This window comes from Aythya ferina (assembly GCF_964211825.1).
Source record: "Aythya ferina genome assembly, chromosome: 18".
Taxonomy (NCBI): domain Eukaryota; kingdom Metazoa; phylum Chordata; class Aves; order Anseriformes; family Anatidae; genus Aythya; species Aythya ferina.
The window spans coordinates 10,456,464-10,479,893 of record NC_140317.1 but is presented as its reverse complement, the minus strand read 5'-3'; the positions used below and the strand labels follow the sequence as shown (position 1 = coordinate 10,479,893).

Below are 23,430 nucleotides of genomic sequence, written 5' to 3'. Positions count from 1 at the left end.
CCCATGCATACCTTTTCCTAAAAATCACATTACTATCAAGTCTTCCTTTATGGTGAACTAAGATTTTTAATTTTTAAAGTTAACGCACCAGTTAGCACGAGGTAAAAAATAATCATACGTAAGGTAAAATAATCATACATAAAAAACACTAGACAGGTCCTAGCCCTGTGGCAGAACATAAAAAGCACTCTACAGCTGAGCTTTCTCACATATTAAATGAGGACAATTATGTCAGGAGCTCTACATTAATCTTGGTTTTGGAAAACAAGATTGGGGAAGGAGCTAAGCATCCGTCTGCAACACCAGTGTACCAGTCTGCCACCCAAAACGCTCAAAACCCATAAGGAGGCCGCCCAGGAATCAATTTTTCCCGTTTCACTGAAAAGCGAAATAGGAATAAGACACGGCACACACCCCGCTGAAAACTCCAAATATCAAATCTTACCAGCTGGAATTCTCTGCGCCTGTCGTACGCGTGCTGGATGCCACTGTCTGCCCAGAGAGCTCTTATGGCCGGGAGGTACTGTAAAAAAACTGCCGTCTCCACCATCCCTTGCACCACCGTGACCGACCGGGTATCAAAAGCCATCATCGTATCTCCATTGCTCTGGTTAGCAGGATCTCCCCACGGGATATGAAGTTTCTCTCTGGCATCTACGAGGACTCTCACACCTTTAACAACATGAAAGAGCAGCGCAATTAGGATTTCTCAGCATCTAATGTTTCACTGGCCTACAAGTCTGTGAGGATTCAAACAATACCCTCACTCTGTACAATCGAGGCTCAGTAAGACTATGCGCCCAGCAGAAAATAAGAAAGGGTCTGAAAAACTGATTTTAAGTACTACATTTCCAGGTAATATCAAAACTCAGAGAATTGCTAGCAGAAAAGCACGGCCTTAATAAACGGTGTAACATCCAAAGTACAAGTTTAACTCCTGCAGAAGTACAGTAATTACTAAATCCCCAATCTATGCTACTATGTAAATAACTTTTACAGATATTCCTACTTTCCTCTGATCTCCAAAAACATTTTACCGCCATTATATTTACCTGGCAGAAAAACAAGACACAGGAAACATGTTTAAAAGCTTATTTCAAAATACATTAAAGAATCTGATGGCTTTTTTTAAGGTTGCCTAGTCCTCGTATTCTTACTAACTTTGTGTATAGTTATAACTCATTGTAGAGAGTTGTCACTGCCTTTAATATTTTCACAGATATGTAGACTACAGTTACTAAAGTCACAGCACTTTCTGAACTCTGTGTTTTACCACTTAAGAGCAGAATGAATTGTTTTACATAAAGACTTTCCCACAGTTATTGTAGGTTTTTTTTTTAAAGTAAATGCTCTGTAGGAGAAACTGATTATTTTAAACTCGCCTTACACAGGTCTTCGAATAAAAAAAAGACCACTGTGCTGATACTGATAAATCAAATGAACTAAATTCTACTATTAGATTTACTAGTGGCAAAGAAATAATAACCCAGGAAGAATAAGCAACTGTAAAGGTGTGGGGGAAGGTATAAGTAAGGCGCACTGACAGACTGCTGTAAGATGACATGCCCCTTCAACACCACGGTACTTTTTCAATTCCACTCTGACTGTTGTATCTGTCAAAAGCAATGATTTCAGCAAAAGACGACCTGCAGTTCCTACGGGTATACTCGTGCGCAGTAAGAATTACTTTATTAATAGACTGTAACCTCATCAACCTTCCTGTTTGTGATTTTCACTACCTTGCTATTTTTGATTTTTTTCAGACCCGATTTGTAAAGCCTTGTAAAGCAACTCCGAGAACCAGTGGGATTTAGGAGCCCTGTTGAGGAGCGGGGCTGATACCTGTACTGTGCTGCCTCAGGAAACTTGGTTCAGACTTTGTCCCAACGTCACCCAGCTCCAACTCCAACCTGACCAGCAAAGGCAGTGATTTGGGAAGCAGAGAGAGCAAGCGTGGCAGATGCAGGAGGGTGACAGCAGCGAAACCTGGAGCCATGCACCCCGGAGGTGGCTGCCGGGCGAGGCCCCAGCCGGGGGCAGCCCTTTTACCCCCAAAACGAGGGGCTCAAACCCTTTCCCCCTCCACCCCAGGCCCCATCCCCTCCCCACACCCTACCAGGGGGGTCTTTTTCCCGTCATGAGGGCTCACCCCTCGCTCTGGGGGCCACCAAGCCCGGCCGGGACGAACCCTATGAGGGGCCAGGACCGGAGTCTCCTCACTATGGGGCCGGGGCAGCCACGGGGCGGCCCTAAAACCGGCCCCAGCACCCCACAGCCGCCCCCAGCCCCTCAGGGCGGCGACCCAAGTCTACCACAGAACGGAGACGATCCCCAAACACGCACCTTTGATCACATTGCTGTAAATAGTGGCCCGAAACTCCTCCCGAGCCGCCCGATCCCAATCCTGCCCGTGGATGATCCTCATCTGCTTGAGGAAGGTGGACTTGCCGCTCTCCCCGGCGCCCAGCAGCAGGATCTTCACCAGGCGCTTGACGTAGGTCTTCTCGCGGTTCAGGCACTTGTCGATCTCCTTCGACTTGCGCTGCTGCTCGGCCTCGCCGCTGGTCAGCAGGCAGCCGGGGAAGCAGCCCGACAGGACGGAGCGGGACGGCAGGAAGTCCGCCATCTTAGCGCGCTCTGCCAGCCAGGGGAGCGGCCGCCCGGCCCGGCCCGGCCCGCACCAGCCCGCCCTGCGCAGCGCGCATGCGCCCCCCGCCCCGCCTCGCGTCAGCGCCGCCACCGCCCCGCCCGCGCGCCGCCCGGGCCTGACAGGAAATGGCGGGAAGCGCGGCGCCATGGTGGATGTGAGGCGCTTCACCGCCCCCCCGCCCCACACACACACACACAAACCCGCACCTCGGGGTGCTCAGGTCTTGGTGAAGCGTTCTCGGCGAGGAAATAAAATGGTTTTATACTAAAATATCTTTGCGGCTCGAGTGGTTTTGTGGAGGTGGGCTCAACGTTTCGGTGTGCGCTGCTTGGTTCTGCTGAGGAGAGTGTTGCCGTGCTGCTGGGTGATGGCAACACGCTGGTTATAAATGAAGTCTCAACTCAATCTGAATTTTGTAATATTTATACTTAAAAATAAAGTATACACTCGCAAATCTCCCCCTTCTTTATTAATATCAACCATTTTCTTGACACGAATTATCATTCCATATATAACATGCTGAATGAACACTGCTGGCCTCCCAGCGGGGCTTGGCCCTTGAATGTATTTAATAGTGAAGTTTTCCTAAAAGTTAATGTCTCTTCATGTGATGGATAAAGCAAGTAATATACTGAGCACAAACAAGGATTGAAAATCCAACTCCTCATGTGATCCATCCCTCGGCACAATTGCTCTGCTAATCACATATACAACATGAAAAAATTACCCTACAAACGCTGACACATAAACCAGCGTTGTGTGAGGTGACACGACACTGCTAATGCAGGACTGTGCTGACAAGATGTGGTCCACGGGATAACTGGCAACATTAAATGTTTTTTTCATCTCTCCTTACATCTCAAATGTGATGCTTGCTGATCTTTTCTCTCGGCGTGTTTCTGCTTTTTCTAACGATAATCCTAAATTAGAAAATAGGAAGAAAGGACAGAGGAAACTGAGTCGAATTTAACTCAAGGAAATATCACTGTGCCTCTACTGGAAGGGTCTCCTTCCATATGGCTTTGCAAAAACAAAACAAAACAATATTTCTTATAGGAGGGCAGGATGTGGTATAAAATTCATATAGTCACCTAATAAGCACATCCTGGTGGTTTTAGTACAGACATGGAAGACAGTAATTTGTGAGCTCTTGTCCAAGGTTTAAAAACAGTGATTACCTCCTTTCTGAGAAGCAAATTAACACCTACCAGTGAAGTATAACAACAAAAAAATGCAGAAGGCAGTAGATGCAGTTTAGGAAAAATAAAAGTTGTGAAGCAGAAGAGGTAGCTGACAGCCAGGCCTGTGCAGGGATGCCATAACAAGTCCTTCTCTTCCAGGCTGTCAGCAAAATGCAACTAAAACCTGGGCGGCAACAATAACAGGGGAACGAATGAAGAGTAATAGCTATTTCTTGGTGTCTTTCAACAGCAAAACCACCTTCCTAACCCAGGATATCCTTCACCAGAGGTCAGATCTGTTTCAGGATAGCCAGGTGTCTCCTGGGTCTACCTGTGCTTCCTTCAAGGCTGCTTTGGTCCCTCATCAGCTCTCCCTGGCAGCCTCAGTTTTGCCCTTTTCCTTCCACTTTTCCCTCTTTTCGCGTCACTCTGCCCACCCATTTGCCTTCCCAGTGACTTGCTGGAGCCTCTCCCTCCAGCCGCAGTGCTCCAGGCAGCTGCTTCCTGCTGGCCATCCCTGGGCAGCTCCCTGTCACTGCTGCTGGCTCCCAAATTTGTCACCTCCTTCTCTGATACTTGCATTCTACATTTCCAGCTGTCCACATCTCCTAAGGGCTTGGCCATCCGTGGCTTGCCCTCAGTGCTGCCATCGCTCCTCTCCCTTTTACGTTCCCAGCAGTGGCCAAGCCCTTCAAAGTCTCCTAGGTGCACTGTTCCCAATCTCCTGGCAAACCAACATGGCCCTCAGGGTACTGCAGAGAGGGAAGGGCTATTCCTGCTCTGAGGATGACAGATTTCCATGGAGAGGAGGCTGTATGTTAGCCAGCTCAGCAGGGGAAGCCAAATAGCTCCGTCCTGCGTCAGGTGTGAGCGAGCCCAGCTGCATCCTCTCTCCCAAGCAGCCAAGTTTCATCTCCAAGGCAGGGTGCACAAGGTTTTTCTGTTTTCTTTTCTTTTTTTTTTTTTTTTTCCTTCCCCTTTGACACTTCTTAACTTAGCATTCCTGTCCCTGGAAAGTCCAGGAGTGATGGGAAATGAATCTTTGCTGCCCGTTCCTGCTCACGGCTCTTCCCATGCGGCAGCTGAGGAAGCCTCTCACTTGGAGTGCCTGTGCCCTGCCACACAGGACAATGGGCTGGGAGATACTGCTTCAACCATTGCCTTATCGGGAGACCTGAGATTAAGTCATGCCTCTCTCTCTGCCAAGTTTGCACTCTTTTTTTTTGATAAACTGCTTTGAAATCTTCCTGGAAGGAACTGCGTACCGAAATTCAGTCTGAGCTTGACACACTTGCAGGGCCATTCTCACTGATTCATTTACGTTACTCTTTCCTTCCCCTCACCGCTGGCCCCTGTTTCCTTAGATAGAAAGGTAGTTACTCACCACATGCCTTTTGTGTTGCATGATGAACTTCTGATGTGTGAAGAAGGGGCAACCACGTAGGAAATGTGATCTTTAAACCAGGGGGGATTCCACCTGCAGCACTTTCCACAAGAGAAAGCAACAAGAATTGTTGCTTCATCTGGTGAGAGTGAAAGTTACTGACAGGGACTTCACAAGGAGGACCAGAAGACACAGTTTAATTCTGAGCAGACCTTTCCCTGTGTGGAACAGGTCAGGAATAACACAGGGAACCAGAAATCAGTGGGAAGGCAGGGAGCCTGCAAGGCTTCTGCCAGCCCTCTGTCTGCTGCTCTGCCCCGCTGTCCAAGCCCGTTGCTTTCCTGACTCACAAATTCACACAAATAACTGCAGGACTGTATCAGGGACAGTAAATGTCTCTCCGTTCTCCACCAGGGAGGGTTTTGTCATTAAAGCCCAGGGCTGTCTGCCCTTTACAAGCTTGTCTAATCAGCTTTAGATGTCTCGTGCTTCACGTGGCAAATCTGCCGTGGTGCATTAGGAGCTGGGGTAATTCACCTGGGCAGCAGGTGAAGCGCGGCTCATCTCTGATCTCTGTGTTTGCTGGTTTGTGTCATTTCCAGGTGTTATCATCGCTGAATTTATATCGGGCGTTTTTGTAACAAAGACACGAGGTTGCTTTGTAACAGGCAGAGACATGCTCATGAGTTTTATTTGAGCTTGTCAGGGAAGAATAGAAATTGAAAAAATCCAAACCTGGGCTACGAGGAGGGTGTCAGGATGGGACAGCAGGGTCTAACATCGCCAGGAGCTTCGGGGCTCGGCAAGGTTAGAGCTCCCACCTCAGCTGGAGCTCCTTCCAGCTATTTCTCCTGGATCTCCTGCAAGGAAGTTTTGTGTTTTTTTTTTTTTTTTTTGAATTCATGGGTAGCACCAGTTTTCAAAAGTGTTTCTCCTGAATAAGACACCTAGATGCCTCAATGGCACATGTAAAGGCAGTGTTTTGGGGTGAAATGACTGGTTGTGCTCCTCTGCATGGGGTGCATGCAGTTGGTGGTAACCGATCCTTTATTTAGGCCGGTGTTTGCATCTCACCTGGGCTGCTTCTGGGTCTTGCAGGGGGGCAGCGCCAAGAGCAGTTCAGAAAAAAAAAAACCTGTAATTTATAAAGAGTTTTCCCAGTTGGCTTACAAAACCAAGAAATTGAACTACATATTTTTGAGTGCCATTTACCCTGGTATCATGTCCAGGAGTTACAGACATCCTATTCTCCTGCCAGTATCTGTCTCACTTTTGTTCGCTACCACCTTCAAAATGCCTGCACGCTTTCACTGTTTTTTCCCTTTCTTCATTGGACTCCCCTTGTAATTCCCTCTCTCCTGTTTGCCCACAGAACAGGCAGTGCCACCAGAGCTTCTGTCGTCTTGGCAGTTTTGGAGGGCCTGAGGATCTGAGGATTTTGAGAAACCCAACAACAACTCAGCACTTGAATTAGGAGGCACTGCAAGCGCGTGCAGAGCTCTCCTCCTGCTCCTTCTGGCAGGCAGCTGATGCCTTGGAGCATGAGGTAGGCTAACTTTGATACGAGCGTGTGGAATGCCAGAGGTTACTCATCAGCATCAAGTTAGCAAGCAGCACAGACCGCAGCACGGTGGAAAAGCCTCTGGAAAGTAAGGAGTGTCTGCGAGCCAGCGGCTGCTGTGACTCACACGGGGATTTCACATGGGAATGGCTCCAAGCAGACACAGGAGAGGAGCCTTCCAAAGCACTGGCTTGTTCAGACGCTGTGAAAGAGCAGAGATGGAGATAAAACTTCCACGAGGGCAGCAGAGCAACGCCTGTGCCTTCAGGGTGTCGGTACGAAGGGAGGAAGCTCTGTTTGAGCCAGCGTGCTTTCCTGAAGCACATGAGCACAGCGTGGCACGTCGGAGCTGTCACAAAGTGTGGTGGAAACGGATCTGCAGTGGGTGGCTGCACACACGCAGCACCTATAGGTGTGCAAGGACAAAAGGCACCGTGCCCACCCGGCGGGCAGGAGGCGCAGGGGATGCCCACCCCGAGCCCCGGCACCATCAGCTGCGGTGTGTGGGGTGTCCCAGCCCCCTGTGCTCCCCAGCAGCAGGAGGAAATTCCGCCCTTCACCCGAGCGACCCCACAAACCCCGCTCACAGTTTCCAGCGCTGCCATCAGGTCCCGATCCCCCACCCAGCGGTGTGACACGGCTGCCTCGCGAGGAAGCGCCCCGTAACCCTGCGGGCTTCCTCCGGGCACCGTTACTCACCCTTTCCCTGCATGACAAATCCACCCAAGCCCCAAAACGACACGGGCAGGGCTGGTGACAGCCGCTGCCATTCAGGGCGCGAGTGCCTGAGCCCCTGCCTGTGGCCACAGCACCCTGCGCACCCTGCGTTACCCCCGCCAGCAGCGTTTTGGGGAGGGTTTCTCCCTGATTCTGTAATGGGAGCGCTGCGTGGGGGATCTGCAGGGAGCCTGCTGGGGACAAATCCCTGCCTGCCCCCCATGCCTGGCCCCCAGAGCCCCCCAGGAGCATCCCCCAGAGCCCCCCAGGGGAAGCCCCCAGACCCCAGAGCCCCCCAGGAGCACCCCAGAGCCCCCCAGGAGCATCCCCCAAAGCCCCCCAGGGGCAGCCCCCAAACCCTAGAGCCCCCCAGGGGCAGCCCCAGACCCCAGAGCCCCCCAGGAGCATCCCCCAAAGCCCCCCAGGGGCAGCCCCCAGCACCCAGCACCCAGCGCCCAGCGCCCAGAGCAGAATCCGACCCTGCCCAGACCACGCCCACACACTCCCAGACCACGCCCACCCCGTTGAAGCCACGCCCCCCTCCATCTCCCCACTAGCGCCCCGAGGCGGCAGCCGCACCGCCCCTCGCCTCTATGCAAATGAGCGCGGGGCGCGGCGGGCGCTGATTGGCTACGACGCGCGGCGGAGGCTCCGCCCCCGGAGGGGACCGGGAGGTGGCGGTGGCGGGGGGCGGCGGGGGGCAGGTGCTGCCCGGCGGGCACGGCTCGGCTCGGCCCCGCTCCGCTCCGCAATGACGGTCACACGGCTGGACCAGGGGCAGCGCTACCGGCCTCGGATGGCCTTCCTGAAAAAGGTGAGCTCACAGCCCGCCTGGCAGCGCTGGGGGTTACGCCGGGCTCGTATTAAGCCATGTCGTGACATGCGATGCCGTGTCGTGACGTGCCATGCTATATCGTGACATGCTATGCTATATCGTGCCGTGCCATGCAATCCTATGCCATGCCATGCTCGAGGCAGTGCTCTCGGATGCTCCAGGCAGGGGTCCCTGTGTCCGCCCCGCGCCACAGCCACCCGAGCATCCCGCCGGGCTGCAGCTCCCCGGAGCCTTTTTGGGGTCCCGTCCCCATCCCCGGGGCCAGGACCTGTTGCGGAGCCACCTGGAGCCCTGCTGGCACCCGCCCGGGTTGGGGTTAGGGGGCTGGGGGCAAGCTGGTCAGAAGTCACAGGGGAAAAGAAATCTGCAATTTTGATTTATTTATTTAGAACTGCTTCAGGTGAATTATTGTGCCAGTTTTTCTCCCTCTCCTACGTGTTTCCCCAAAAACCGTGTCATTCCCTAGGGGAAATCCCATCGCACACGGTGCCTGGCCGCCCACTTCTGCTCCGTGTTACGGCCTGCGGTGCGTTCCCAGCGCTCCCAGCCACTGCCTGCTTCCAGGGCACGCGTCCTGGCCAGCTGCTCGCTCCCTGCCTCTTTCCACTTTTTCCTTTTCCAGAAACGAGCGTATTTGTGACCAGAAACAGTTGAAGGAGTGGGAAGACGCATGCCCACGCGTTTGGATGCGATGTGTAATCTTGTAAAGCGTTCGGTGTGTTTTTTTTTTTCCTGCAGAATTCATTCAGAAGTGTAACCGGTTTTAGCCCAGCTGCTCTCTGCCGAGGTTTCAGAAAGCAGAGTGTTAAGCTAGCTTCCCTGCCACCCACCTCTCCTGCCCGTGGCTTATCTTGTTGAGTGGAATTAGCTGGATTCCCAGTGACGAGCACAGCCCCCAGCCGCTGCTCGAATCACAGCTCTCCTGCAACGCCCCCGACCTGAGGAGCTGGGGAGGTTCTGGGGGAAAAAGGGGGTAAAATTGAGGCTGTTCAGCGCTCAGGTGAGAGCCCGGCACGACAAGAGCCCCCCCGTGCTCCTCTTACTGGAGGAAGCAAGGAGGAGATTTTCTTCGGGGCTGTGTCTTTCGAGGTAAATTCGGCTGGGGAGCCCTGCCGGAGGAAACACGCTGGGCCAAACTCTGCACTGAGTAACACCCCGCGGGGTTTTACGCAGGAGCGCGGAGGAGAAGCTGTGTGCTTTGGGAAAACCTCCCCCAGCCGTGCTTCAGCTGCTCCACGGGGGTGTAGCCATCCTCGCAAAGCGCTCGGAGTTCCTCAGGTGGGCAGAGCTGTTCAAGCACAGCAGCTCACTGAGCAGCAGAGGATTCGAGTTCTTGCTCTAGTGCTGAGGAAGGGGAGCTCCTGGATTGTCAGCGGGCCAGCTTCGGCTCTCACCTCTGCTTCCCTTCCTCCTCTCTTTCTTCCAGACCTCAGGGAAGCTGTGGATGAGCCTCAGCTCTTACAGTACCTGTGCTGATGGCTGCATCCCCGGGGCACAGCCCTGCCACCCCACAGACCTTTCGTGACTGTCCCCGGTGGGATCCAAGTGCCTGGCACGCCTCCAGCGAGTGCCCTGCGGGCTTAGAGCCTCGAGGAGCTAAACTCCTGGAGAGAAGCTTTGTTAATTGCTTAAATCCATGCTCGTGCTTCGCCACCGGCTGGCACGGATGCCGTAGCTGTGGTTCGTGCCAGCAGCACAAGGGGTTTCCTGCGTTGCTGGGTGCCCGCGGGTCCGTGGTACCCTTACAGCTGTGATGTGTCTCCAGCAGGCTGCTCGTGGCCGGAGCAGTCCCGTGGTCAGACAGGGGAGATAAAAAGGGGTTTGCTCTGGGGGTGGGCAGCGCCGTGTACCTGCTGTGGGGCTGCTCTGCGGGCCTCGCTCTTCGTGTCTGACCCCCAGGGGAACCAAGGAGCCCCCCAGGACTCTGTGATGCTCCCCACAAAATGCCCGTGACTGATGCTTAGGCTGATTTATTACATTTTTTTTTTCCTAAACTGCCAAGGAAGTCCCTCAGGACAGGGAAAAAGCCCCCAAAAGGCACATTTCAGGCCAGATGCTGCGATGGGACTTTGCCAGGGGCCGTGCTCGCCGGCAGCTGGTGGGCTGTGTGCTTTTCCTTGCTGTGCCACAGGAGCTGCATCGTGACTCAGAGCTGGTGGGTAGGGTTTGCTGGATTTGCCTCTGCCTCCTCCTTGCTCTGGTCCCTGGTGGCCGGGCAGCTCCTCCTGGGCCTGCAGCAGGGCCAGGGGCTTCTCATCCCGGTACCCTCATCCCACAGAGGCTCTCCAGCTTCTCTTCATCCCCCTGGCCGTTTCCAGCGGGGTGTTAGCGCTGGAATTGGGGTGTCACTGGAAGGAGCCCTTCAGGAGGCTCCCGTTTACCTGAGGCCCCGTACGCTGCTGGAGCTGAGCTGCCAGGAAACCTGTGGGTGGTGTGATGCCCAGTCTGTCCTGCCCCATCCCCACAGATGAGGTGGGCACAGGCGAGCCCCTTCCTCATTCCCCATGGTCTCCTAGGGACAAGAAGCTCGTGCCCTGGTGAGGCCGGGCGCACAGCTGCCCTTTGCTTTGGGTTTGCTTCCTTGTGGCTTTAATTGGCAGTGGGGTTGGCGGCCTGATGAGGAAGGGCAGAGGCAGCCACAGCCCTCCTTTCCCCATTTACAGCCCTCCTTTCCCATTTACAGCCCTCCTTTCCCCATTTACAGCCCTCCTTTCCCATTTACAGCCCTCCTTTCCCCAGTTACAGCCTCAGGGTGTGTGTGTGTGGGATGGGAACAGGCCTCCAGCCCTCAGCTTTGGCTAAGGTAAAGCAGGAAGTTTTAGCTGGGTAACAAGGGACTCTTCTTTTCTTTTCTTTTATATTTTTCCTGATCATCACTGAATATGCAAAGCAGGACTGTCATAAACAGAAAAAAAAAAAATGGAGTTAGCCTTGCGAGGCTGGAGTAACGATGGGAGTGTGTGCTGGGGAGCGGGGCAGGGAGGTGTTTGGGGTTTTTTTACAGGTGGTGCGAGGCACTGGGGGGGACCAGAGCTGGGCACATGGTCACGGCGGAGGCTGCAGGTGTTTAATTCCAGCACCGGAGCTGCTGGAAAACTCCTCATCTTTCCATCCGAAGCACATCAGCCGCCGGTGAGCACCTCGCAGGGAGGCCCCTCTCCATCGTGGGGGCTCCCGAAATGCTTTTTCTTACCGCTGCCGGCTTGGGGAGCTTCGCTCTGCACATCACAACCCCGCCGAGCGGTCGGGAGGCAGTTTTCCTGTTGTCTTCGCTGTGGTTTTTGGGGTGACGCCGCCCCTGTGCCGATGCTCCGGCTGGCCCGGCGGGACTCCTCAGCGGGGTTCGAGCCTTGTGGCAGCTCAGTGCTCGAGGCGAGCTTGCTCCAGAGCCCGGCTCCTCTCGTATTTACCTCTCTGCACGTCCCCCACCCATCGACCGAGGGCAGGATGTGGCTTCTCGCCCTGCAGAGCTCAAACCAGGCGCCGCTTCCCCGGCCCAAAGCGTGAAAAAATGGGTGACAGCCCTTAGCAAAGCAGGGAAATACCCTCGCTGGGTTTTAACCGGGCCTCCCGCTGGTGGGCTCCTTGTCTCCAGCAACCTGGAACGAGCTGGAGTTCCCCTGGGAGAAGGGGAAGAGGCAGGCTGAGCTGGGGTTTGCCCGGTGTGCAGCAATTTGGTGGCAATGGGCAGCCTGAATTTACCTCCCGGTGTCCCTGCGGGGTGAGGAGATGCTGCCTTGCAGAGCAGAGGGTTACAGAGAGGCTAAGGGAATTCCCCGAGATCCCCTGCATTTGCTTAGGGGGATCTCGGGGATTTGAACTCAATATGAGGTTCCTAAATCAGTGCCCTGCCTGTGGGACCGTCCTGCTTCAACCCATATTGTGTGACCGCGTGGGCGCCTCTCCACGCCTGGTCTGGGACTTGCTGAGGCTGAAATTGGGACCCAAGTGATTGCAGAGCCATGTGGGCTGGAGACAGGGAGGACTTTCAGCTCAGAGTGAGTAAATTAGGGTCTTCCAGCTCTCTTGCACAAGAAAAGTCCCGTTCCTCATCCTCAGGGCTGAAGCTGAACCCACAAGTCTCAGATCTCAGAAGGTAACCAAGGAGGTGACGACTTTGTCCGTGCTGCATCTGGCCAAGATGGTGCTGTCACCAAGTGGGTTCAGTTCAGTGGGTCAGTTAAAATGTCTTTAAAAAATCATCACATTGCATTGGTTTGGGTCTGGTTTTGCTATTTTGAAGTATTTTATGGGAGTATTTATATCGAAGTACTTGTGTGAGATGTTAGCAGCTCTCTCTGTTACAGTAATAATTTGACGCTGGCTTTAAAAACAGCTGAAAATACATGTTTACTGTCAAGCCCAGATTGCATCCTGTCACTACAGCTTAAATCCTCGCTGAACTTGGCAAGCCCAGGGACCAAAGTCACTGTGGTGCCTGTGGAAACAATGCCCCTCATTGTGCCGGGGTGTCATCAAGTCCCGTTCATTAAATCCACTGATCCCAGCTAAAAAGCTACTGCCTCTGAATGGAAGTGTGGAGAGACCGAATCGGTCCTGGTGGGGCAATTTTGATTGAATATCTCTGGCAGCAGAAGGCAAAAGGAAGAGCATCTTCTGCAGACCCCTCACCTCAGCAGAGGGTCCTGAGCGCGAGCAGGAGGCTCGTGCTCTGTTAGGGTGTTGCTGTCAGGACATCAAATGTAAGAGAAGGAAAATGCCTTTGAAAATCCCCAGCTGTGCTTCCTCAGGTTGGGCCCTTCTCGTCTGCCCGGGGCTCTCGCTTCTTGCTCAGCCCCACAGCAAAGCGCGGGGTTTTTCCCGGTGCTCTTCTTGGTTGTTCTCTGCAGACCAGAAGCAGAACCTTTGCTGGCTGGGTGACGGCCAAAATATTGCTTGTTTTCTCGGTGCATGGTGCAATACCTACAAGTGTGCAGAGCTGGGGTATTTTTGCAACAAAAGCAGCTTTCCAGATTTTATTTCCTTCCTTTTTTTTTTTTTTTTTTTTTTTTCCCGTATTGCCCCAGCCAGGAGCCCACTGAGCCGGAGAAGAACTTTGATGGGTAGCAGAGATTTCTGTCAATAAAAGAAAAATGTTGCGGTGTTAGGCCTGCTTAAAAAAGAAAACAAACAAAAAATAAGTTGTTTTTTTTTTTTAACATTTATCTCGAATGGCGTGGTTAGTTCCTGTCCCTCGTCTGCACACCCTGCCTGTGCATGTGCTGTCTGTAGGAGGCAGTGACACTGAGTCAGCACAAAAGCTGACATTGGCTTTTGTAGGAGGAGTAGGAACCCTCCTGGAAAGGGGAGGTGTTGAGGTGTTGCACCCATTCCTGGGATGCTGCTGGGAGCTGCAGTGGTGCTGAGCCCCCTCCTGTAACCCATCCCATTATGTGTTGCAGATCGAGGCGCTGATGATGGAGATGCAGAACCCAGACACGGGCATCAAGACGCAGACGCAGAGGGTGATGATCACCAACATCCCCCATGCTGTGGCAGGTAAGAGCTTCTCTGGGGTCCAGGCCAAAAACTTCATCACAGAAAAACTGTGTGTGCAGGCTCCTTGGCCACCCCTGCGTTATTGCTTCATGGGGGCACGTTGGAGCCCATGTTCGCAATGAATATTTGCTGTATGGCCCGTGAGATCTCCCTTTATCTTTCACTCGTGTCTTGTTTCATTCCTAGCTCTTTGAATAAGAGACACAGATTTCTAATCACGCACTTTCACCTATCTCACGTGAGTTTCTCTTAGAGCAGAGGTGAACAGGTGCTGCAGCTCCAGACCTGGAGTATTGCTGGCGATGCTGGGTCACAAATAAGGATAAATATTAAGATCTGATTAAAAGAGGCAGAGTGGAATCGAAATGAGGTATCATGCTTCAGAAATGAGCAACAAGCAATTAGTCTCCCCTTTAACATTTTCTGATAATAATCATTTTTCTTCATCATGCAGGAAAAGAACAAAATATTCAGCCCACTCCTTTGCCTCTAAGTGACAGCTTTCCCTCCTTCAAGCGGGCTGGAGAAGAAACAAGATGTGTAGCTGGGTTGTGAGGTGTCACGTCTAGCGGTACAGGCAGCTCTTAGCACAGTCTCCTTTGTGCCTGCTAGCTCCTTTCACAGGGCAGCAGCAATGCACCACCAGTACCTCCGTTCCCTGTTCTCCAAGCCTCCACAAAAGCTCTTGTGGGGGACCTTCCCCTATAAATATTCACACATACTGAACCAATGTTTCCTCCTGATTTTTTTTTATTTTTTTTCTGCAGAACTTTGAAATTCAGAACACAAAATCCCCCTGAAACCAAAGAGCTTGCTGTGGGCAAATCAGGAGAGAGCTCAGCCAAATAGCTGAATTCATCCCGAGCACGTTTGCGAAGCCCTGTAGGCTCTGCATTTTGTTTGCCCTGTTTTTTTTTTCCCTTAAATGCAGAAGCAGAGGCACAGAGGTTTAAGGCAGTTGCCCATGGATCCAGTCAGAGGCAGTGAAAGGGTAAGGAGAAGTTGGGTGAAGCTCATTCTCACGAGCATCCTCCATGTGTTGTAGCATATCGAGAGCCTGGCTCACACAGCTGTCACACAGCAGACCTTGTTGGGGTGCTCTGCATCTGCAAAAGACGTGTTCTTGCCTCCCCTAGTCCTTACTGCATGGTTAGGGCAGAAAAGTTCCTCCTGTCGTGCAGATGACGTGCCAGCCACACCAAGTGCAGAGGGAACAAGTACTTCTCCTGATGTCTGGCCGGTGTGAAACACCACTTCCCAAAAGGCCGTGGCTGGCTGGTGTGGAGGGAAGATGCCCGTTGCTGCTCGTTGTCTTTGCGTGCCGTGGGCTTTGTTCTGCTTCCTTAGCCAGACTTGCTGCACGTTACCTCTCGCACAAGTCATGCATTTCAGTCCAATTCTGCTAGGCAAGGGAGTTGCAGTCTCCTTGCACCGCAGTCATCACTCTCTGAACTGTGATGGTTTTGGTGTTGCAAGAGTTGCATGTGTACCGACTGGCTTCTGGGTGTTGCGTAAGAGACTAATTCGTTTTTAATAAAGGGATGGTGAAGACAGGAGGGTGATTCAATCAGTGGACGCAGATGCACAGAGGAGAGCTCAGGTCTTTGCGTGCAGGCAGCTAACTGGGTGGATTCAGCATCAGTAAAATGGCTTACAGCCGAGGAGACAAAGAAACGTTCGTGTTCAATGCGTGCCTTTGGGAGAAAAAGCTTACAGAGCGAGCTGTCTAGAAATGAGTGATGAGATAATCCTTTAATTTCATCTATTTCAGGAAGCAGGCGGTAGGATAAGAGCTCTAAGCCCCTATTAGAAAGCTAAGTCATCACTGCAATGTCAAGAAAGGTCAGCGTTTCGATCTGCAATCCTGGGAGACTTTTGGAGGAAAAGGCCAATAACTGATCAGGAGTTGAGTGCGCTTTCCTCTGGTCCTGTTTACGTGGAAGGAGGTTAATGCAGTTTGCCTCCCAGAACAGAAAACTAAAACCAGTGGATGTTTGTGCTGACCGGGGTAGGACTGACCAAAACCAGGGGGAGATGGAGAGTTTGTGAATGCAGAGATCTTGTGTGGGTTTCACGTGGCCTGTTACTGCTGCAGCTTGGATCTAAGACCTGGATACCCTTCTGCTCTGAAACTTGTCTCCCTTAGAGGGCTGGAGGGGACTGGTCACCGGGCTGTTATTACAATCAGGACAGGACCATGCTTTGTGAACCCGGAGATGCTCTGCAGGGAATCTTTCAAGGCAAGATTTGCAAAACAAGGGGCACTTCCCTTTTCCCGTGAGTGTAAGCGGTTGCACCACCCAAGCCACCCAGTGGTTAGGGTTTAAGCATTGCTCAGGCCGTGTGTGCTTCTGTACACGTGAGTGTGTCCTCCTGAGTTCGCTGCCTGCCTCGTGCTCCTGCTCCCAGACAAAGACTGACACCTACACGGTCAGGAGAACACCATAATGACAGCATGGCCAGGGAGATACCGGCCGTGATATTTGCAAGAAGGGGTCTGTGCAGTCCCTGGGCTCCAGGGACGGCGTTAGGTGAGGAGTGGAGAGGTCTCCTTTTGGCCTGCAGATTGCACACTCCTGCTTTCAAGTGCCTGATGTGTTCTCTGCTTTACAGGTAACGACATACTGCAGTGGATTCTCCAGCGTCTGCAGATCACTGATGAAGGTGGGTAGAAAATGTAAAAAGTGATTTGCAAATCTGAGCTGTAAAACTTTAAGATCTGCATAGACAAAACCTCCTAGATGAATACTCTCCTGAGTAGCAGCTCACTTCCAAATTCCAGCTCAGTGTTTCCATGCAATCAAACATCTGCCTTCTCTGTTTTCAGAGGCACTACACCTGGGGGACCTGTTCGTCAAATATGGGTACATCTACCCTCTTCAGGAGCCAAAGAATCTCACCCTGAAGACAGATGGGAGTCTGTACAGGTTCCAGGTGAGTTACACCTTGTGTAAAGCGAGGGAGCTCAGCATGAGGTTTGGAAACGGGCTCTGAGGGCAGTTCCCCAGGAGCTGGAGCCACGAGGCCCTGCGCTGTAGCCATGCAAATCACTCAGGGTATGGGAGGAAGGAAGAAGGGATCCACAGAGCAGCCTCAGGCCAGTTTCCCCAGCCTGATGTCAGTGCTGGGTATCAGAGCACGGTTTACAGGCAAACCGTGATACTTCCTTTAACTAAATTAGTGTTCCTGCTCAGCTTTAAAATAGCTGTCCTTTCCTGCAAATGTATGCTTCCTTCCAGCTTTAATGTAGCAAGTGGAATCCGTGAGTGATTGTAGCATGATGTGGGGAGGCTGAATAGTGAATGCACAAAACCCACAGTAAAGGTGGGATTTTATCAAGGTTCACGGCTGGAGAGCTTCCACTCTGATGGGAAATTAGGGGTACTTTGAATGAGAAGTCTGTTTCCCTCATGCTGACAGATCAGGCTCCAACATCTCGGTCCAAATGCCCAGGCAGCAGTGTAAGGTTGGCCACGTTAAGTGGCTGCAGGGCAGAAGTGGGGTTGGCATCGGCAGCCTGATGACCCCGATTCTTCTCCTGTAGCCGTCCTGCACCGCCGCGCGTGCTGACACCGCTAAGGAGCTCAGGTTCTCAGCGGGGCAGAGGAAAGGTTTCTTCTCCCTCTAGTGTGGGCAGTGCTGTGTGCTGCTTGGCATGAGTTCAAGGCTGTTGTGCACTAGCAAAAGGCTTGTTTTTTTCTGCAGACGCCGTATTTCTGGCCCACGCAGAGCTGGCCTGCTGATGACACAGACTACGGTACGTGATAGCGTTGTATGTGTCTAGGAGGGATATAACCAGTCCACGTGTTTGTGCTTGCAGTCCTGTGACCAGCCCTTAGGTTTTCTTTCATACTGTTTTGTGAACGGTGGTGTGTGATGCTGAACAGAGGGAACGCTCTGGATGTGCACACCTTGCCGTGCCCTTGGTGATGTGACGTGCTTAAACTCCTCTTACATTCCAACAAGTTCCATCAGACTGGAATGCACCTAAAATGCTCTGCTGGGTACAGAAGACTTTAAACACAAGGTCAGATTTCCCTAAATCCTTAAGTGTATTTCTGGATATGAGCCCAAGGCTGTCTTCCTGAAGGTTCGGATCGAGCCCTGCATCCAGAGATGGTTCTTTCTGTACATCATGCACGGTGCCTGCCAATATCTCTTGACAGCTCTTCCCTCTCAATCTTCTGCTGCCATTAGGATGCCTTTTAGTATCGGGCTGGTGATGAAACTAGGGCTGATCAGCTTGATTTGCTCCTCCGGGTTGTGTAGTTCATGGATGAGTTTGTTTATGCCAAGATTGTCCTCTGTGGTTTTATCTATGTTGTGCTGTAGAACTTCTGGAAAAAAAGCACATTTTACGTTGGAATGCTTTAAATAGAACTTGGAAGAAAACATTGGCCTGTAACTGGAAAACTTGGAGGATGAACTCTAAGAAACCTCAACATCTTAAAGATTTGTCCCAGTATAGTTTGACCCCTGAAACCCTGCCTGAGCTCCCAGAGGAGGAGGAGCTGCTGGTGGAAGGCACACACCACCGTGGTTGTTCCCCACCAACACATTGCCTTGCGAAGTGCTGGTGACAAAGCAAAGCAGCAGGTTCATTTCTCTTCAGTGAGGTTTTGTGAGCTTGGAGCTCATGCCCAGGAGGGAATTATAACAGACCAAGGTCCCTGTGTTTTCCACGGGGGCAATTTATTAATTATTCTTGAATTTGTTGGTCCAAGTATAGCTGACCGCTTGTGTGCTTCTCTGTCCACAGCAATTTACCTAGCAAAGAAGAACATTAAGAAGAAGGGGATTTTAGAAGAATATGAAAAGGTAAGGAGATGCTGTACTCATTCCACTGCAACCCCCTAAGTTGCTGTATAATTTGTAGCCCTCCATTGCTGTGAAAGGGGCATGGCAAAAATCATCTCTTTTCAATGAGGTGTTACTCCATTTGTGTCAAAAACCAAAGCTGTGGAATTGAAATATTTGGCTAATGCAGAAAAATACTTTTAATTCAGTGACAATTTTAGCAGGAGTAATTGCTCTCCTTGCTAGGGCATTTCAAATTGTTGCAATTCATATAATTACATTCAGAGCAATCCAGATTTTTTGGCTCAGTTGCCAGCCTGGCCTGGTGGAGCTATGGAGAGTGAAGAAAACCCCAGTCTGGGAGCACCTTATCCAGAATTTTCACACTAACTGCTTTTTCATTTTTATTCCAGGAACATTACAACATGCTCAATAAAAAAATAAACTACAAGTGGGATTTTGTTATTATGCAAGCCAAAGAGCAGTATAAGTGAGTTGACTTGCGTTCTGTTATTTGCATCACTGGGGAGGGTATGAGGAGGCAGAGCTTTCCTGTCTCGGTACACAGTTAAATTACAGCTTAAAGCATAAACTGCAGTTTTAAAATAACTTGCGAGTGCTCCTCAGGATGGTGAAATAAAGCTGCTGTTCATATCAGGCTGAGGGGTTCTCCATTGAACATGGAAACTTTGCTCACTACACACATCACAAGTGCAGGATTTCAGCCGTTTTCATATGACTGGACACCTCCTTGTGAAGTCTCACCCTCACCTGCTGCACCTGCATTTCTCTCCCTGCCTGACATTTGTCCACCAGGGACCAGGAATCAGTGTGGTTTGTCAGAGCGAGAGCACAGGGGTGGGAGCCCTTCCAGCTGACATAAGCACATGGCTCTTCACAAGTGGTTTTTGCACATGTACAAGTGTGAAAGGGGAGGCTGAGATGTTGCACCTGATGCGACTCCCTGCAGAAGCTGCTGCAGCATGCAACCCCGTGAGGTACAGCTGCCTTTAGCTCAATGCCAAGGTTGTCCGTGAGCATTTGCAGGTCTGGCCACCAGCTATTACTGGGCTGTTTCAGTTACTGTTTGTACACGTCTCACGGCAGAACTTCAGGGCTGACTCAAGAAGTGTTCCCAGCAGAGACTTCTGGAGAAAACTCTGAAATACATGCTTAGGCAGCGTGCCAGAACAACTTGATGTGGGGAGCTGAATCCGTCAGATTCCCAGGAAAGTTGGTGGAAATGAGATGGGATCGCTCCTTTGGAGATAAGATCTCGCCTCGTTCTGTGGCTTCCTTTTAGCATTTCTTACCTTGCAGCGTGCCATGCGCTGCCCCTGCCGTTCTGCAGCCGTTTCTGCCTTTGCTGGGATGGGAGCCAAGCCGTCAGCGTGCAGCTCATCAGATAACTGTCTCATTAAGCACGGCGCTGTTGCTCTTGTAAATTGAGGTCAAACTTGGGCTCAGAGATACCAAATGCCATTCTGGAGGTGGATGCTGACACAGTGCCTGAACTAGTGGATTCAGCGTGGCTGAGGCTGTTTGGTGGTGCTGAGTGGTGCAGAGCAGCCCACAGCCACCGCATTCGGCCACAGCAGGGTGGCCCCATGCAAACACCCCGTCGGGGATGTTCCCTTGCCCATGCTCAGCACTGAAATGTGCCCAGAACTCGTCTGGGAAAAAATGAGTTGGTTCAGCCCCAAACCACGCTAGTTCCTCTTCTGCTTAATAATAGTAGAGATTGAGTTTTTTAGTGCCTGGGAACGCAGCTTGGCACTGCTTTCCAAATAATTTCTCTGAGAAATGTGCCTTTTACCGAGGGGTGCCAGGCTGGGTGTGGGCAGCATCTCTGCAGAGCACTGCTCAGGTACCACACGGTGCCATCGGGGGTGGATGGACACGAAGCAGTGGGGCTGGCTGCAGGCAGCGGGGGTTTCAGGGTGAAACCCGACCACAGGGCTGGCTGCCTGATCAAAAGAGGATGTGTCTGCTTCCAGCTGAGCTCGGGAAGAAGACGATTTCTCAAAAGCTAGAAGCAGGGAGGAGAGGCAGTCATGCGCGGCCATGTGAACGGCGGGCGGCGTAGGCCAGAATTAGCTGTGCGAGGCTGTGGTCAGGAGCCTGATGCAGAGCATTGTGCAGCCAGGCTGGGACCCATGGTGGGGGGGCTGAGGATGTGCCACCTTTGTCATCTTGATGTTTTTAGGGGAGGAACATTCCTGATTTCCTGTTCTTGGCTTTGCAGGGCAGGGAAGGAGCGGAAGAAGGCGGACAGGTACGCCCTGGATTGCCAGGAGAGAGCCTACTGGCTTGTGAACCGGACTCCTGTAAGTAGAGGATGGAGGTGTGTGGCTTTCTGTCTCAGCAGTGCCCTCCTTAGAGCCCCTGGGACAAGCTCCTGCCTGCTAGGGGAACAGCCATGGTCACAGCCCCAGGGTGTGCACCCCGTTGCAGCCTGGACCCTCTATGAAATGTAGAGAGCCATGAGCAGAGGAAAAGGGGGCCACAGGGCTGAAGAATTGACTGACTCAGTGGCAACCATGGAAAAGAGGTGTGGGGAGAGGTTGTGTGTCCAAACGGGAGCAATCCACAGCTCCACCAGCCTTCCCAGCCACAACCAGTCTGGGATGCAAAATGAGCCCAGAATTCACACCACCTTCCCCGTGATTGCTCTCCCAGGGGCAAGGGAAGGAGATTTGGCTGCAGCATCCGTGCTCAAGGGGAGAGTTCCCAGAGACGGGGCAGAGCTCCCCTGGGGCACGCGTGCTCAGCAGTGCCAGGCAAACCTGTGCTGCTCGCAGCCTGCTCTGGGGCTGTGCTCTGTGCTCTCGGGTCAGAGGCTTTGAAGGTGAGAGTGGAGAGTGACGAGTGGCAGCCCTCAGGGCTTGGGAACCTCCCTGTGCATTCGTGTGTCCCCCAGACTTTAAATCAGTGACAAAGCTCTGCTTGTTTCCTGCTCCTAACAGCCCGGCATGCTCGACGTCCTGGAGTATGGGTTAGACCGCGCGACCGATCCCAATGAAAATAAGGTAAACCAGGTGAGGCAACGTTTGTTCACTGTTGGATTCGTTTGGGAGGACCCAGACAATGTCCCCAGGGATGGTGTTTTTTGGGGGGAACGCGGGCTGTACAAGTCAGCCCGGCCACGACAGCCAAATGTGCCAGAAGTTGAAGCTGTCTCATTGTCCAGGGTGTGGGGCCCTCAAAATAGGTTTTGGCAGCTTCTTCTGGCTTTATCAGCTTCCATGACACAGCCGTCAGTGTGTGTGTAGCTAGAGGAAGTGTTTTCTCTGCTGGTGAGGCTGAATTACGGAATCCTCTACCCGCAGATGCTGATTGCTGCCTTGTTATTAGTGCTGAATGAACTCAGTGTGGGCTTGAGGAGTGTAAAGGACCAGAGGAAAGATTCGAGTTTAAAATAAAATGGCAGAATCCCTCCGTGGGGGTAAATGTGTGGCAAAAAGTTGGGGTGGTGGGTGGGAGACACAATAGTTGTGTGAGAATTCACATTGTGAGGCCGAACCATCAAGAAACACAATTAATGAACTGAGACTGTGGAGGCTGCAACTGGGTGGGACTGGTTTGGAGTCCACAATGAGGTGAACGCAGCTCGAGGAGGAGCTGGAGCTGATCTCCTGCTCCTTCCTCAGCCCTTTAAAGCGATCCTGTGTTTGTGCACTTAATGGTGTTCATCTGAAAGTGAAGCCAGAGCGTGTCTCAGCAATTAAATGCAAATGGGACTGCGATCACACTCGCTGCATTCCCACAACTTCTCATTTTTGTAACAGCCTTTAAACATCTCAACAGCCAGAGGCAGGATAATTGCTTTGGCCAACTGTGTTCTGTTACCATAGAGACTGAAAATGAGCAAAATGTAGGTTTGGGGTGTATTTTATTTTTTTTCTTGCTGTAAGTAGCAGCTGCAGAGAGCCCTTTTTTTGAGAGAGAGGGAAAGAGAAACAGAGAGAGAGAGAGAGAGAGAGCAGGAGGGGGGAAAGAGAGAAATGGAAGAGGAGTAGCCAGCTTCTCACCCACAGTTTTACAGCTGACACAAGAGGTTTTAGCTTAGCAAATAGCCTGACAGCCCATAGTTATCCAAAACCAAAAAAAAATCCAAAGTCTGTGGACAGCCAAAAGCTCACACATATTCACCACTGGACTTGAAGCTTTTTTTTTTTTTTTTCTTTTTCCCTGCAGGCTGCAGAAAGCATAACAAACAGAAACACCTGTGGCTCAGCAGCCTCTGTTGGGCAGAAGGGGTGAATCTGTCTGTAAATTCGGACCTGGGCTGTATTTGTTTGTATCCCATCCCTCGCTAAGGCAGCAGGGAGTTTTACTGATGATTTCCGTGGGCCCAGCCTCTTGCTCTGACATAGGTGAAACAACAGGAGCAGAAAACGAGGGCTTGAATCCAGCACCCATTTGTTGGATTTTTGACTCCGATCCCACTAGAAATAGCTTGACTTCACTGGCCAATTAATTTACCTTTATCTTGACAGCCGAGAAAGAAAAGACTCCCAGTGATAATTAATTCCTGACATCAGGATGGCTTCTTTGAAGCTGCTAGTGGCAAGAACATCTCTTTTTCGCTTGCCTCAGACCCTTTGGTGAGCTGCTCGCTCTTATTGATAGATAAACAGGCGCTCAGCCACACGTTGCACTCCTTCCAAGGGGACTTTCATCGCTCACCCGTGGGCACGCTATGAGAATGAGTTAGGAGTTGTAGCTGGACAGGAGAAGCAAGGCAGCAATCGTTGTCCATTGATCAGCTAATTAAGGGCTGCTTTAGCCTTTTTTAACCCAGGT

The 23,430-nt window shown here is 51.8% G+C and overlaps 2 protein-coding genes across 2 annotated transcripts in view; one reads left to right on the top strand and one right to left on the bottom strand.

Annotated features, from left to right (window-relative positions):
* The window catches only part of GNA13 (G protein subunit alpha 13), a 29,178-nt gene extending 26,492 nt beyond the window's left edge, over positions 1-2,686 (bottom strand). Inside the window, exons 1-2 of the mRNA XM_084491829.1 lie at positions 2,344-2,686; positions 446-672 (exon numbers count right to left, since the gene is read on the bottom strand). Of these exons, the coding sequence (XP_084347955.1) occupies positions 446-672; positions 2,344-2,626 (510 nt within the window). The 5' untranslated portion in view covers positions 2,627-2,686. The remainder of the gene's footprint in view (positions 1-445; positions 673-2,343) is intronic.
* The window catches only part of RGS9 (regulator of G protein signaling 9), a 169,847-nt gene that overhangs the window by 128,547 nt on the left and 17,870 nt on the right, over positions 1-23,430 (top strand). Inside the window, exons 2-10 of the mRNA XM_084491814.1 lie at positions 8,215-8,307; positions 13,731-13,827; positions 16,441-16,491; positions 16,655-16,761; positions 17,533-17,584; positions 18,587-18,645; positions 19,038-19,114; positions 20,870-20,951; positions 21,591-21,653. Of these exons, the coding sequence (XP_084347940.1) occupies positions 8,245-8,307; positions 13,731-13,827; positions 16,441-16,491; positions 16,655-16,761; positions 17,533-17,584; positions 18,587-18,645; positions 19,038-19,114; positions 20,870-20,951; positions 21,591-21,653 (651 nt within the window). The 5' untranslated portion in view covers positions 8,215-8,244. The remainder of the gene's footprint in view (positions 1-8,214; positions 8,308-13,730; positions 13,828-16,440; positions 16,492-16,654; positions 16,762-17,532; positions 17,585-18,586; positions 18,646-19,037; positions 19,115-20,869; positions 20,952-21,590; positions 21,654-23,430) is intronic.